Genomic DNA, 15,264 nt, shown 5'->3' with positions numbered 1-15,264 from the left:
TCTCTCAGTTCCTTCGCCTCCATCGCATCTGTTCTGATGATGCTACCTTCAAAAACAGTTCCTCTGACATGTCCTCCTTCTTCCTTAACTGAGGTTTTCCACCCATGGTCGTTGACAGGGCCCTCAACTCTGTCCAGCCCATCTCCCGCGCATCCGCCCTCACGCCTTCTCCTCCCTCCCAGAAACATGATAGGGTCCCCCTTGTCCTCACTTATCACCCCACCAGCCTCCACACTCAAAGGATCATCCTCCGCCATTTCCGCCAACTCCAGCATGATGCCACCACCAAACACATCTTGCCTTCAACCCCCCATCGGCATTCCGTAGGATCGTTCCCTCTGTGACACCCTGGTCCACTCCTCCATCACCCCCTACTCCTCAACCCCCACCTACAGCACCTCCCCATGCATATGCAAAATATGCAACACCTGCCCCTTCACTTCCTCTCTCCTCACCGTCCAAGGGCCCAAACACTCATTTCAAGTGAAGCAGCATTTCACTTGCATTTCCCCCAACTTAGTCTACTGCATTCGTTGCTCCCAATGCGGTCTCCTGTACATTGGAGAGACCAAACGCAGACTGAGTGACCGCTTTGCAGAACACCTTCTGTCCGCAAGAATGACCCAGACCTCCCTGTCACTTGCCATTTCAATACTCCACCCTGGTCTCTTGCCCACATGTCTGACCTTGACTTGCTGCATTGTTCCAGTAAGGCTCAACCCAAACTGGAGGAACAGCACCACATCTTCTGACTAGGCACTTTACAGCCTTCCGGACTAAATATTGAGTTCAACAACTTTCGATCTTGAACTCCCTCCTCCATGCCCACCCCCTTTCCGTTTCTTCCCCCTCCCTTTTGTTTTTTCCAATAATTTATATAGATTTTTCTTTTTCCACCTATTTCCATTATTTTTAAATCTATACCTTTTATGCCCTTTTAGTCTTATTTCACCTCACCCCCTACCAGAGCTGTCTGTACCTTGCGTGTCCTGCCATCCATTCTTAATTAGCACATTCTTTTAGATAATAACTACACCTCTTTGTTCTTTTGTCTATGACATCTTTTGATTATCTGCTCCTGTCACTGCTTGCTTGTCCCTACAACCACCCCCCCCCACTTCTCTCCCCCCACCTCCCCCACCTTAAACCAGCTTATATTTCACCCCTCTCCTATTTTTACTTAGTTCTGTTGAAGGGTCATGAGGACTCGAAACATCAACTTTGTTCTTCTCCACCGATGCTGCCAGACCAGCTGAATTTTTCCAGGTATTTCTGTTTTTGTTTTGTATTACAATGAAGTTCCTGACATCTGGCGGTGCAAAATGTGGCCCACGGACAGTTGCAAACTGGTTTCACAACATCGTGAAACTGATTTTTGGGCTTCACGCCATATTGTCCGCTGATGCCTGACACCATCAGGCATGGAAAATTCTGCCGTTAGTCATGGATTCAGGCCTGACTACTAATGCACCACTGGGGGAGTGCTACACTGTCAGAGATGCCACCGATCCAATAAATTGTTACACTATAACTCCTGACACGGCTGACAATGAACTGGACTCCTTCCGCTGGCACATTCATGGTTCCTCCCACCACTGACTTCATTGTTGCTGACTCATTGTTGAGCACCCTCCAATCCCCTCAACTCCCCGCTCATGACCTCTCGCCTTCCACTCACCACTCCAGTCACCTCCCTCCCGCTGTCCCGCTCCTGAACCCTGTTGCCACCCCTCTTAACATTTAACCAGTGAGGCAGCTAGGGCTCAGGAGTGGGGTGGTGAGAGAGGCAGTGAGCGAGAGGCAACAGCAACTGTTCCTTTCAGGCTTAGTTTGGTCTGCACCATCTTTCTTGCAGATGTCACAGGCACTGCAACTGCATGTTCCAAGGCCAGCAAGTGCAGGCAAATTGTTAAACTCGAGGCAATGTGTGTTCTCTCGGTGAGATATAAAAGGACTAGTTCAAAGAAGAAGAGGAGTTCTGACTTGGATAATATTTATCCCTCAAACAACATCACTAAAAACAGATTATCTCATTCATCTCATTGCTGTTTTTGGGAGCTTGCTGCCTGCACACTGGCTGCCACGTTTCTGACATTACGACAGTAGCACTTCAATGATTGCAAAATACTTCGGGATGTCCTGAAGCCAAATGCACATCACTTTTCTTTTCATTTATAGTGCAACTGATCAGGATGTAACGAGTGATCCTCATACAGGAGTGTGATCCTGTTTGAAAGGCAGTCACTTACATGAGCAAAGGAGATGGTAGCTTTGTGCCAGTTACATCCCGCAAACTGCAATGAGAGGAATTTTGAAAGCTCTATGTGGTGAAACAGTTTTCCCTGGCAGGAGAGTTAGTAACCAGAGAACACTGGTTTAAAAGAATTGGCAAAAGAACCAGAGGGGAAATGGGGACAAATGTTTTTATGCAGCGAGTCATTATAATGTGAAATGCAATGCGTGAAAGGGCAGTAGAAACCGATTCAGTGGTACTGTTCAAAAGAGAGCTGGATAAGTACTTCAGGGGGAAACATTGCAAGGGCAGTGCATGGGTCAAATATCCCTTTCAAAGAGCCAGCACAGCAGGATGGGCCAAATGGTTGCTTTCCATGCTGTTACATTCTCATTTTACTCCAGGAATGATGCATTAATCTGATTTCATTTTTCTGATGTTGGCTGAGGGATAAGTATTGGCCAGGACACTGCAGAGAACTCCCTTTCCCTTTTGAGAATGGTGGCACAGGATCTTTAACACGCCTGAGAGGACAGACAGGATCTCATCCAAATAATGGCACTTCCAAAATTCAGCATCTGCTTTGGTCTGCCCTGTAAGATCCAGTCCGGCAACTTGCTCAAATCCAAGGAAAGTGTTGCTGAAAAAAGACATTTTGTTGAAGCTTTTCATCTTGCACTCATCAGGACAATCACAAAATACCAATGTCAGGGAAGCAACAACTTTATACTGGATGAGGTGGTTGTTTCTCCTGATATTGGTATTTTTGCTCTTGTCCTGAAGACAAAAAGCTTTGACAAAGTCTCTTTCCTCAGAAATACTCAAGTTCTGTACTACCAAATGGCTATCTCCAAAGATAAAAGCAAAATACTGTGGATGCTGGAAATCTGAAACAAAAATAAAAATTACTGGAAAAACTCAGCAAGTCTGACAGCATCTGTGGAGAAAAATACAGAGTTAACATTTCCAGTCCGTATGACTTCTTCTGAACTAGCCTGAAGTGCCCTGCCTCTGCCCAACAGCTCGGCTATTTTAATTTGACTGTTCTGAAGAAGAGTCATAAGGACTTGAAACATTAACTCTGTCTTTTTCTCCACGGATGCTGTCAGACCTGCTGAGTTTTTCCAGCAATTTTTGTTTTTGTTTGTGACTATCTCCAAAGAAAGTCATAACTATATGCAGCAATATAGGGCTGGTAATAGGTTAAAAAAATAAACATCCTAGTTACTTGATTTGAAATCTGCTGCATGTGGCTATTCCTTCTAACGCCTTCTAATCCTCTCTCCTTTTCTCAACTTGAACAGAAGATCACCTTGCACGCTGAAGTGGATTTGCACAGTGAGACTCTATATGACAGACTCCCAGGGCACACGCACATTGGAGAGCATAGTCCACTCCTTGCAGGGAGCCTGTGATTTGTGAACACAGCACCAGCCCCTCACCACGGGTTATCCTTCCAACCAGCCTGAAGTGCCCAGCCTCTGCCCAACAGCTCGGCTGTTTTAATTTGACTTTTTTAACCAATTTTTATATCACAGGTGAATTGTGAATGCTTGTAATTTTTAGGATATTAATTAGAAACGAGTTTAGAGTTTAATTATGAACAAAATGTAATAACTATTAGACTGCTGATGTTTCTAACACTGTGCTTGGAGAGGCATTTTCAGCTGACTAGGCCACAGACCATGATGCTTTGCAGCAGAGGAGACTTCTGTTGGGCTAAACAAGTGGCCTCACCAACCCTGATTGGCCAGAATTAATGAAGAACATCAAAGGAGTGCACAAAAAAGTATGATTTAAGGGGACATGGGTCAGTAATTCTACAGAGAGATGCAAGGAGAAATACAGGGAGCATCTGCCTAGTTGCCTGGCAACTGCCTGGAATGGTGTTTGTCATCATCTTTCATACCCTGAGGTCTGGTGTGTTGGTTGCTGATGGTTACTTAATAACCTGTGGAATGACAGGGTGAAGGAGGAACAGAATTTATGAACACAAATCTCAAACTGGCCTTGTGACAATTGGCTGGATTGAGAACAGCAGCTTCAGGCCCTGCCAATTACCATGGAGAGACATTCCAACCCTCCAGGATGAATATTGTCAGCCCTGATTTTCAAATAGAGTTTAATTATCGTCATCATGCAGTAAAAATTAATTTGTTAACTGAGATTGGGAATTGTGTCATGGGTTCAAATCCATTCCATAATGAGATGAAATTCTCCTTTCCTGCTGAAATGAACTCATAAAATGAATTTGGTCACAGTCTCAACTCATGAGCACAGCACCAAATGATTTCCTGCAAAACTGATGCACCAGAAGAGGATTTGGGGTAGCTATTGTGGGACACAGGTCCCAAGATAAAGGGTAGAGTGTATAGATGGGTTGTATGGAGTAGGTTTTACTCTATATCTAACGTGCTGTTCCTGTCCCGGGAGTGTTAAATGGGGACAGTTTAGAGGGAGCTTTACTCTGTATCAAACCCTGTGCAGCATCTGCACTGGGAGTGTTTGATGGGGACAGTGTTTATAGATTTACTGTTTATCTAACCCATGTTTTGTGTGAGGCCAATGAGGATGGGGTGAGTAGGGCACAAATACTCAAAGCAGAACAAGACAAAGAAAAGGTTTCTGACTGCAAACATTCCCATTCCTGCTGACAGCAAAATCTTTGAAGGTGAAATGTGGGGAAGAGTTAATCAGTGATTGGCTGACGGGCTAGAGGGTAAGGCCAGAAACTGCAAACTTTGACCTTGTCCCTATAGCACCTCAAGCTGTCTCACTGCTATGTTACTGTTTACTGAAAGCCGAGGGAAGAGTTCCAGTTGATACAGGTTGATGGGCTATTACTGGAAATCCAGCTTTTATTGGAAATTTTCCAAAGATTAGAACATACAAACTGTGACTTGCCTGTGTGCAGGGAACAAGCTGCAAATCAAACTGCCTTCCCCATTAAATACACAACTGGCCATTAGAAAACAGCTCAACAGACAGGCCTACATAAGCCTGGGATCAGCACCTCCTTAAATTTACATTCACTTCCAACAGGAACTGCACCCCAATCTTTCTCAGGCTCTTGTCAGTCAGTCTCTCTTACAATCATCAACCTCACATTCACGCTCAGTTGCACATGCTCAATTTTTCTTCCAGACTCTATCAATCTCTCATTCACTCAATCTCTCTCGCGCACTCTTTCCCACTCCGTCCAACTCTGACTCATCCACTCATTCAATCTGTCTCTTTCACCCACTCTCAATTTCACTCCTAATCTCTCAATCTGCTTCAAATTCAATCTCTCTCACCCAGACGAGTTGTAGCCATGACTTCATTGGTCACTTTTTACACCTAAAGATAGCTGCATTTACTCAACTTGTGAATGAACTGAGAGAGGGAGAGAAATAAAGGGAGAAAGAGAATTATTCCTGCTTCATTACTTTACCAAACTATTCTGCAGGAATTAAGGGAGAGTGTACATGGGCAGTGAGGGGGCGGGGGAAGAGTAAATTGGGGGTGGTTGGGTTGAGTCAGTGAGACGGGAGAATGTAGATGGGCAGTGGGGGGCATGCTGGATTTGATATTCTGTTTCGAAGTATTTGTTGCTCAATAGGAACGGCAAAATTAAATAGTTAACATCACACAGGAGGTAACACTCCCAGCTGTGCTGCAGGTGACTATAAATCACAAGAAATATCTCCAGTCACTGTGTTTGTGGGATCACTGCAATGTTACCTGCAGGCTGCGAGAGAGAGAGAGCTCTCAGTTCCTGGATCTGTCTGGTGCATATTTGAAAGAAGGGTTTCCATTGCTGTAGTACCTTATCCCACCTCAGGACATCTCTGAATGTTTTTGAAATCTTGTTTCTGTCTGAATGCAGCAGCCCATTTGTGCACAGCAGGGCAGCAAAATGATCAGATAATCAAAAAATTGATGGGGACATTGGGGAGCCCCATGCTCTCCTTTGAGTCATGCTGTGGGACCTTGGAGGGCCTCAGTTTAACATCTCATCCAAAAGACACACTCAGCATTGGGTTGGAGTGTCAGCCGAATTGTGTTCAATTTTTTTGAGTAGGAATTGAACCCACAATCTGTAACTCAGAGATAAGAGTATCAATTTGAGTTATAGCTAACACTGCCTAGTGCCCCAGTCAAATAGCAGGGCCCAGCTGAAGTTCTCTTTCTGTGTAAGCTTCATTGCTTCAAAGCTGAGGGGGTTGGGTTTGTGTAACCAAGCAACAGATGCTGAACTGAGTCTGGGGCCAAAGATCTCCCAAACTGCTTCCGGTTTGGTCAGGATGGAACTATTCTTTCGACTGAACGAGACTTCCTCAATTCACAAATCATTTTTACATCAAATAAGCTGACACCGACTTAACCTTTAACTTACAGGAATTAATTATAAATTAATTTTCAAGCTGCAAATTTTCTCTTTGAACTGCTGCAGTCCACCCACAGTGCTGTTAGGGAGGGAGTTCCAGGATTTTGACCCAGTGACAGTGAAGGAACGGTGATATATTTCCAAGTCAGGATGATGAGTGACTTGGAGGGGAACTTCCAGGTGGTGGTGTTCCCATCTATCTACTGCCCTTGTCCTTCTAGGTGGTAGTGGTCGTGGTTTTGGAAGGTGCTGCCCAAGGAGACTTGGTGAGTTGCTGCAGTGCATCTTGTAGATGGTGCACACTGCTGCTACTGTGCGTCAGTGGGGGACGGAGTGAATGTTTATACCAGACACATTCCAATCCCTTCAGTTCTCATCTGAATTTATTTGGAATGAAGGTGTACCTTGTTACAGGCAAATCTGATGTTACGGGCGGAATCTTGTGAAGTTCCTGGGAATGGGAAATGAAAGGGGGGGGGTGCAGAATTGGTAATTTAATTGTTCAGGAGACCCAAAGTCAGCTTTCTGTTGATGGGATGAAACTACGGTATTAAGTTTTTGGCGGATTGACAGTGGATCAAGCTTCTAAACGCCAAGCCTTGGGAATCTTTTTAATACAGTTGCATGTCATGCACACCAATTAAAAGGCAACCTTGCTAGAATTAAGTGTACTTTTCTAATTGAGTAATCAGCAAAGGAGAAACACATGCCTTCAGATTCATGACTGCTTAAACATGGCGTACTGCAGACGAGGCCATCTTCCCCTGTGGACTTTATGGGGTGCTTTGTTCAACTACTAGAGGAGTGTTACAGACAGGGAAGGAGATATAAACTGAAACCCCCCCAAATCTCTTTCTTTCTGTCTGTAATCAGTGTGGTTTATTTGGAAAAGTTAGATATGTGTGTTTCAAAACCCCTGTTAGTGTGTGGTCATCTTAAAAGCATCAGCAGCAGAGTTTCATGGGTTTAAACGAAGAGGGTGATTTATTCACCCTGAAAGATCTAAACACTACGTCAGTCACACACTCAGGAAAGATACAATTCAAGAAGATAATGCTCTTCCACAAGTGTGGGGAGAGCAGGGATTATACAGGAAAGGTCAGCAGTGAAGCCCTGAGAGTCAAGGGTAATAGAAGGAAGTCGAGGATGAAAGGGGAAAGGTGGAGAATGATGGATGGCAGATCGAGGCTAACGGGGAAGCAGTTCAACTGTGCTGTGGGGAAGCTCAAGTGTCAATGATAGCTGGCCAAGGGCAATGGGGATGGATTGAGGGTCAGCGAAGGCAGGGCAAGAGTGATGAAATGAGGGCTGAGGGTGATGGAGGAAAGGTGATTGAGGGAGGATACAGGGCAATGGCTCCAGTTCCAGGGTGTGGGTGCTGTGAGTGCCCACAGACATGGCTGCTTCAACAAGAAGAGTTCCCTGCAGTGAACCTCGAAAATGGAGTTGACCACAGGTTGGGTGGAGATCTGGATGTGGCCGATGCTATGTCTAGAGCCCCCCTATTGGTCAAGAATGCTCAGAAAAAAGGAGAGAGAGTTTCCTTCTGACATCCCTGGGATACGGGACTGCCTGCCATTTCCAGACAGCCTGAAGGACAACTTCAGAGAGTCGTTGATGAACCATGGGGCCGCTCTGCACTCCGACATTTGCCACTTTTGTATGGGGTGGCAGCAGCCCCAAGAATTGATATGTGGGGAGAGGGTAGCAGTAGCTCCAGGGACCTAGGTGGCAGGTGAAGAGGGGGTGGCAATACCTCAGAGAGCGAGAATAATGCTGTTGGCTTGCTGGGAATGAATGCCTGTTTAGGTACCCTTTAAACATGACACCTGGATCTTCGACCTTGTGAGGTAATGGCATGGGCATCGACTTCCTGTCCACCCCACCCCCCGCCACGTGATTCGCTATGCTCCTTGTGTATGAACACCTAACTGACTGACCACGCATGTTGGCCCGCCATTGAGCGGAATTGCCACTGCCGACAACCTTGCTGTTACTGGAAGATTCCATCCTGTATGTGACCAACAGCTGTCGTTGATCAATGAGTAAATCCTGTGTTCACCCACTGATGTCACAAGGAAGGAAAACACAACTTGGAGGCAGAATAAGTTGCTGTTGAATATTTTGTACTAATGGCGTGAATACACTGCTCTGTTTCAATCAGCATCATTCCCCAATGGCTTTGTCTAATGTACCACCTTGTGAGGCAGAATAGGGTCAAGACAACTTCACTCTCAGCTCTGCACTTAGCCAAGAAGGGTCATGAGGACTCGAAACGTCAACTCTTTTCTTCTCCGCCGATGCTGCCAGACCTGCTGAGTTTTTCCAGGTAATTCTGTTTTTGTTTCAGCTAATGTGACAGACTTTGAATCCATCTCAGTATTCAGTTACTCAGGGATCAGTCACTCGGTGATCAGTCAGTCTCGGGATCAGTCACTCGGGGTTCAGTCAGTCTTGGGGTTCAGTCACTCGTAGTTTGGTTACTTGGGGTTCAGTTAGTATCGGGGTTCGGTCACTTGGGAATCATTCAGTCTCGGGGTTCAGTCAGTCTCGGGTATCAGTCAGTCTCAGGGTTCGGTCACTCAGGGATCAGTCACTCAAGGATCAGTCAGTCTCGGGTTTCAGTCTGTCTTGAGGTTCAGTCACTCGGGGTTCAGTCAGTATCAGGGTTCAGTCACTATTGGAGTTCCGTCAGTTTCAGGATTCGATCATTTGGAGTTCAGTCAGTCTCGGGGTTCAGTCACTCGGAGTTTGATCACTCAGGATTCAGTCAGTATCGGCGTTCAGTCACTATTGGAGTTCAGTCAGTCTCGGGGTTCAGTCAATCACAGAATGCAGTGTTCACTTGGTTTCAGGGTTCAGTCAGTCTCAAAACATAAGAAATTGAAGGCGGAGTAGACCCAAGGGCCTGTCGAGCCTTCTCCACTATTCCATAACATCATGGCTGATCCTTGGCCTCAACTCAACTTTCCTGCCCACTCCGCACAAAATTTGATTCCCTGAGAGGTCAGAAAATCTGTCCATCTCAGCCTTAAATATCACCAGTGAAGCATCCACGATGCTTTGGGGTAGATAATTCCAAAGATTCACAGCCTGCATGAAAAATTCTCCCTCATCTCAGTACTAAATGATTGACCCCTTATCCTGATACTATGCCCACCACCCTCAATTTCTAAATTCCCCAGTCAGGGAAAACAATGGGCAGAATTGTCCCAGATTTGCACTAAGTGCATGTGGTTAGTGTCATTTTACCCGCCGGCCGCAATGGCGGCTTTTCATGCCGTATCATCCCAGTTCCGCCACATTAATTATGCATTCTCCTCACTCAGCCAATTTCTTATCCAAGTGTCTACTTTCCCTTTTATTCCATGAGGTACAATTTTGCTCACAAGTCTGTTGTGTGGCACTGTATAAAATGCTTTTGAAAATCCATATATACCACATCAACAGTTTTGCCCTTATCAACCTTCTCTGTTACCTCCTCAAAAACTCCAGCAAGTTAGTTAAACACGATTATTCCTCAACGAATCCATGCTGGCTTTACTTAATTATCCTCTACTTGTCTAAGTGATTATTGATTTTGTCCCAAACTATAGTTTCCAGAAGTTTCCCTATACTGAAGTCAAACTGACTGGTCTGTAGTTGCCAGCTTTATCCTTGCATGCCCTTTTTGAACAAGGGTGTAACCTTCGCAATTCTCCAGTCTTCTAGCACCTCCCCTGTGTCTAAGGAAGGCTGGAAGATTATCACTAGTGTCTCTGCAATTTCCACTCTCGCTTCCTTCAGTGCCCTTGGATGCATCTCATCCAGTCCTGGCACCTTATCTATTTAAAGTAAAGATAGCCTTTCCAACACCTCCTTCTTCTCGATTGTAAATTATTCGAAAGTACCAGTTACTTCCTCTCTCACCTTGGCCTGGATAGCATCTTCTTCCTTTGTAAAGACAGATGCAAAGAGATCATTTAATACCTCTGCTATTTCTCCTGCCTCCATGTACAAGTCCCCTTTTTTGTCCGTAATCAGCCCTACTCTTTCTTTTACCACCCTTTTATTTATATGCTTATACAAGACCTTGGGATTCTCTTTTATGTTCGCTGCCAGCCTCTTTTCATGCTCTCTCCTTTCTTTTCCTACTTGTTTTTTTCACTTCCCCTCTGGTCCTTCTATATTGAGCCTGATTCTCCATTGTATTTTCCCTGACATCTGTCGTACACGCACTTCTTCCTTTTCATTTTCATCTCTATTTCTCTCATCATCCAGGGCGTTCTGGATTTATTTGTCCTTCCTTTCCCCTTCAAGGGAATATACCTTGACATTTTCTGCAATACTTTTTCTTTGAAGATGGTCCATTGATCAGCCACTGTCTTTTCTAACAACATTTGATTCCAACTCACTCGATTCAGATACATTCTCATCCCATCGAAGTTGGCTTTCCCCCAATTAATTATCCCTGCTCTGGATTGTTCTCTGTCCTTTTCCATGATTAACCTAAACATTATGATACAATGGTCTTTGTCCCTAGAGGCTCTTTCACTGATATTTGATCCACTTGGGCCAACTCATTCCCCAGAACCAGGTCCAACAGTTCCTGCCCTCTCATTGGACTGGAAACATACTGCTGCAGAATATTATCTTGAACATATTCCAAGAACTCTCACCCCTCTTGTCACTTTGCACTATTCCTATCCCAGTCTATATTTGAATAATTAAAGTCCCCCATTATGATTACTCTATAATTCTTGCGCCTCTCTATAATTTCTTCTCGAATGTGTTTCTCCGCATCCCTTCCACTAGTTGATAGTCTATATATTACACCGATCAATGTTATTGCACCTTTTTCATTCCTTACCTCTAGCCAGAGAGATTCTGTTCTTGACCCGCCCCCAGAACACCCTCTCTCTCCAGTAGTAAAATACCATCTTTAATCAATCCTGACACTGCCCCCACTTTTCTTCCTTTCCTGTCTCTCCTAAACACCTTGTACACAGCAATATTTAACACTATTAACAGGAATAGTCCTGCCCTTCTTTAAGCCAGGTCTCTGTTATAGCAATAATATCATAATTCCATTTGTCAACCTGTGCCTGTAGTTCACCAATTGCATCAATCATACTCCGTGCATTCACATACATGCACATTAAACCTGATTGAGGTTTTTTTTTAGTTTCTGCTTTACTCTGACCCCCATCTAATTGCCTATTCTAATTCTATCAAACTCTCCAAATATTCTATTTACCTTGATACTACCCTTTGTCATATCCTCATTATCAGTTAAAACTTCTTTAATTCCCACTGCCAGTTTTTCTCCTCTCCACTTTGAGTTTTCCATCAGGTTCCTATCCCCCTGCCATTCTAGTTTAAATGCTCCCCTCCAGCACGAGCAAACTTCCCCTCAAAGACATTAGTCCCATTCCTGTTAAGGTGTAACCTGTCCTTCTTGTACAGGTCTCACCTGCCCCTGAACCGACCCCAATACCTCTGGAATCTAAAGCCCTCCCTCCTATTCCATTTCTCCAGACACGTGTTGAACTGATCAATCTTCTTATTCTTATACTCCCTAACATGTGACACTGTGAGTAATCCTGAGATTACTGCTCTTGAGGTCCTGCTTTTCAATTTCCTTCCTAACTCCAAAAAATCTGCTTTTAGGACCTTAGCCCTTTTCCTACTGATGTCATTGGCCCCAGTGAGGACCACGGCCTCTGGCTGTTCACTCTCCCCCCAAAAAAAATCCTAGAAAAATTAATCAGACTACAGTCTGACTAGTCCCCTGAACCTGAAGGCTTGCATTGTAAGATCTTAAAGGAAGTGGCTGCAGAGGTAGTGAATGCATTGGTTGTAATATTCCAAAATTCCCTAGATTCTGGGATGGTCCAAGTGCATTGGAAAGCTGCAAATGCAACACCACTATTCAAGAAATGAGAGAGAAAACAAGAAACTATAGGCCAATTGCTCTAACATCTGTCATTGGGAAAATGCTAGAAATGCTAGAATCCATTATTAAGAAGGTATTAGCAGAACATTTAGAAAATCATAATACAATCAGCCAGAGTCAACATGATTTTGTGAAAGCAAAGTCATGTTTGACATATTTATGAGTTCTTTGAGGAAGTAACAAGCAAGATGGATAAAGGGGAATCTGTAGATGAGGTGCACTTGGATTTCCAAAAGACATTTGATGAGGTGCCATGTAAAAGCACAAAATAAGAGGTCATGGTGTTGGGGGTGATATATTAGGATGGATAGAGGATTGTCTAACGAACGGGAAATAGAGTTGGGATAAAAGGTCATTTTCAGGTTGTCAGTCTAACTACTGCAGATCCACAGGGGTCATTGCTGGGGTCTCAACTATTTACAATCAATATTGATGACTTGTATGAAGGGACAGATGGTATTGTAGCCAAATTTACTGATGATACAAAGATAGCAAAGCAAGTTTTGAGGAGGATATAAAGAGTCTGCAGAGGGATAAAGGTAGGTTAAGTGAATGGACAAAAATTTGGCGTATGGAGTATATTGTGGGAAAAAGCGAGGTTGTCCACTTTGGCAGGAAGAATAGAAAAGCAGCATATTACATAAATGGAGAGAGATGGAAGAATGTGGCAGAGGGATCTGGGTGTCCTTGTACAGGAATCACAAAATGTCAGCATACAGATACAGCAAGCAATTAGGAAGACAGATGGATTGTTGGTTTTTATTGAAAGGGGGATGGAGAATAAAAACAGGAAAGTTTTGCTACAACTGTATAGGGCATTGGTGAGGCCGTACCTAGAGTACTGGGTACAGTTTTGGTCTCCTTACTAAAGGAGGAATATAATTGCATTGGAAGGTTCACTAGATTGATTCCTGGAATTAAGGGGTTGTTATGAGGAAAGGTTGAGCAGGTTGGGCCCATACTCATTGGGGTTTAGAAAAATGAGAGGTAATCTTATTGAAATATAAGATTCTGAGGGGGCTTGACAGGGTAGATGCCAAGATGATGTTTTCCCTCGTGGGGGAATCTAGGACTAGGAGGCAGTTTCAAAATAAGCTGGAGATGAATTTCTCCTCACAGAGGGTCGTTAGTCTTTGGCATTCTCCTCCACAGAAAGCCGCGTAAACTGGATCACAGAATATATTCAAGGCTGAACTGGACAGATTTTTGATAGACAAAGGAGTCAAAAGTCATGGGATGCAGGTAGGAAAGTGGAGTTGAGGCCACAATCAGATCAGCCATTATCTTATTGAATGGCAGTACAGGCTTGATGGGCTGAATATCCTACTTGTGCTCCTATATTTTATGATCATAGGGCGCGCAGCAATCCAGGCTTCAATCAGGATTTGGTATTGGTTCTGCCAACCCATGTGTTGTATGGCTTACAGTGTGAGTTTCAGGGCCTGGTATGCAGGTGCAGTCTCGTATTGTCACAGCTTCCAAGATAATGTTGCCTGATAGAAGTTTTCTTTGTCAGAGAGTGATGTTTGACATTGCACATTGGATAACTTCCCCAGCACCAGAGAATGAGCAGAAAAATCACTTCAGTGTGAACAAAATTGCAACATATTGCTTACATCTTCCAGGAGATTGTGATTGGAACACAGGAAATGAGCAGAGCTAACGTTTCAGTGGTGTTTTGCATTTTATGTCAGTGAACAAGTTGTGGTTGGTGTGTTACCACAGGTAGATCAGGAGCAGAAACAGCCCCATAACACACAAGCCACCTCGAAAATGTTTGTATTTCTCTGCCTTTGCTCCATGTCCCTTGTTCCCTTATCCTAACAAATTCAATCAATCTCAGTCTGCAAAGATTCATTGATCACCAGCATCCACCAACCTTTGTGGGAGATTCATGATCTCGTACTTATTTACAGGGCTTTTAAAAACGGTCCACCTCTACCAGTAGAACAAAGTCTTTGGGTGAGGTTTTTACTTAAGCAAAACTGCGAGTTGTACTTTACCTGATAGACCCCTAGTGGACTCAGATGGACCTAGTTACACTCAGGTAGACCTAAGTGGACCCAGTTAGACTGAGGTAGACCCAGGTAGACCTATCTTATTGGCTGCCTCAGGGTAAAGCAATTTTGCAGTGGAAGCTTCAAATTGATATTGTCCTTCTAATTTAATATGTAAAAACTTAATGCCCATTTCAGGCATGTACCCCAAAAACTGAAGATTGTTGGTCTTTACCCACATAGAGTGACTGATGTGTGGCTGGTCCTGCCCGTTATGGAAGCTTTGGGAACCTGGTTAGAGCTTGAGAAAGGGACTATGCATTCCTGAATTTCCAGGTAAAACAGTGAGATTATTATTTGGTGAGGGGGGGACGCGGTACCACCTGATAAAAGAGGTCTTCAATATTAAAAGATGCTGCTGAGGTTAACAGATCGCCATGGGTCTGGGGAAGAAAATAAAATGGGATGTGGGCGTCGCTGGCTAGGTCAGCATTATTGCCCATCCCTAATTTGAGAAGGTGGTGGTGAGCTGCCTTCTTGAACCGCTGCAGTCCATGTGGTGTAGGTACCCACAATGCTGTTAGGGAGGGAGTTCCAGGATTTTGACCCAGTGAGGGAACATTGACCTGCCTTAGCAGTGCCCACCTTTGCGGCTGAGGCTCCAGAGCTACCAACCCTCAAATTGTGCCTTGAGCATCGAGACCCCACCCACATCCTTAATGGGGTGCCA

At 44.4% G+C, this 15,264-nt stretch overlaps 1 protein-coding gene across 4 annotated transcripts in view; it reads left to right on the top strand.

Annotated features, from left to right (window-relative positions):
- dram2b (DNA-damage regulated autophagy modulator 2b) overlaps positions 1-4,400 on the top strand; it is a 138,945-nt gene extending 134,545 nt beyond the window's left edge. For all 4 annotated transcript variants that reach the window (XM_041194701.1, XM_041194702.1, XM_041194700.1 and 1 more), the window contains one exon: positions 3,538-4,400. In XM_041194701.1, the coding sequence (XP_041050635.1) occupies positions 3,538-3,648 (111 nt within the window). In that variant the 3' untranslated portion in view covers positions 3,649-4,400. The remainder of the gene's footprint in view (positions 1-3,537) is intronic.
- The last annotated feature ends 10,864 nt before the right edge of the window (positions 4,401-15,264 follow it).

This window comes from Carcharodon carcharias, chromosome 9 (assembly GCF_017639515.1).
Source record: "Carcharodon carcharias isolate sCarCar2 chromosome 9, sCarCar2.pri, whole genome shotgun sequence".
Taxonomy (NCBI): domain Eukaryota; kingdom Metazoa; phylum Chordata; class Chondrichthyes; order Lamniformes; family Lamnidae; genus Carcharodon; species Carcharodon carcharias.
The sequence above is the reverse complement of the archived record's forward strand: the minus strand, read 5'-3'. Positions and strand labels throughout refer to the sequence as shown.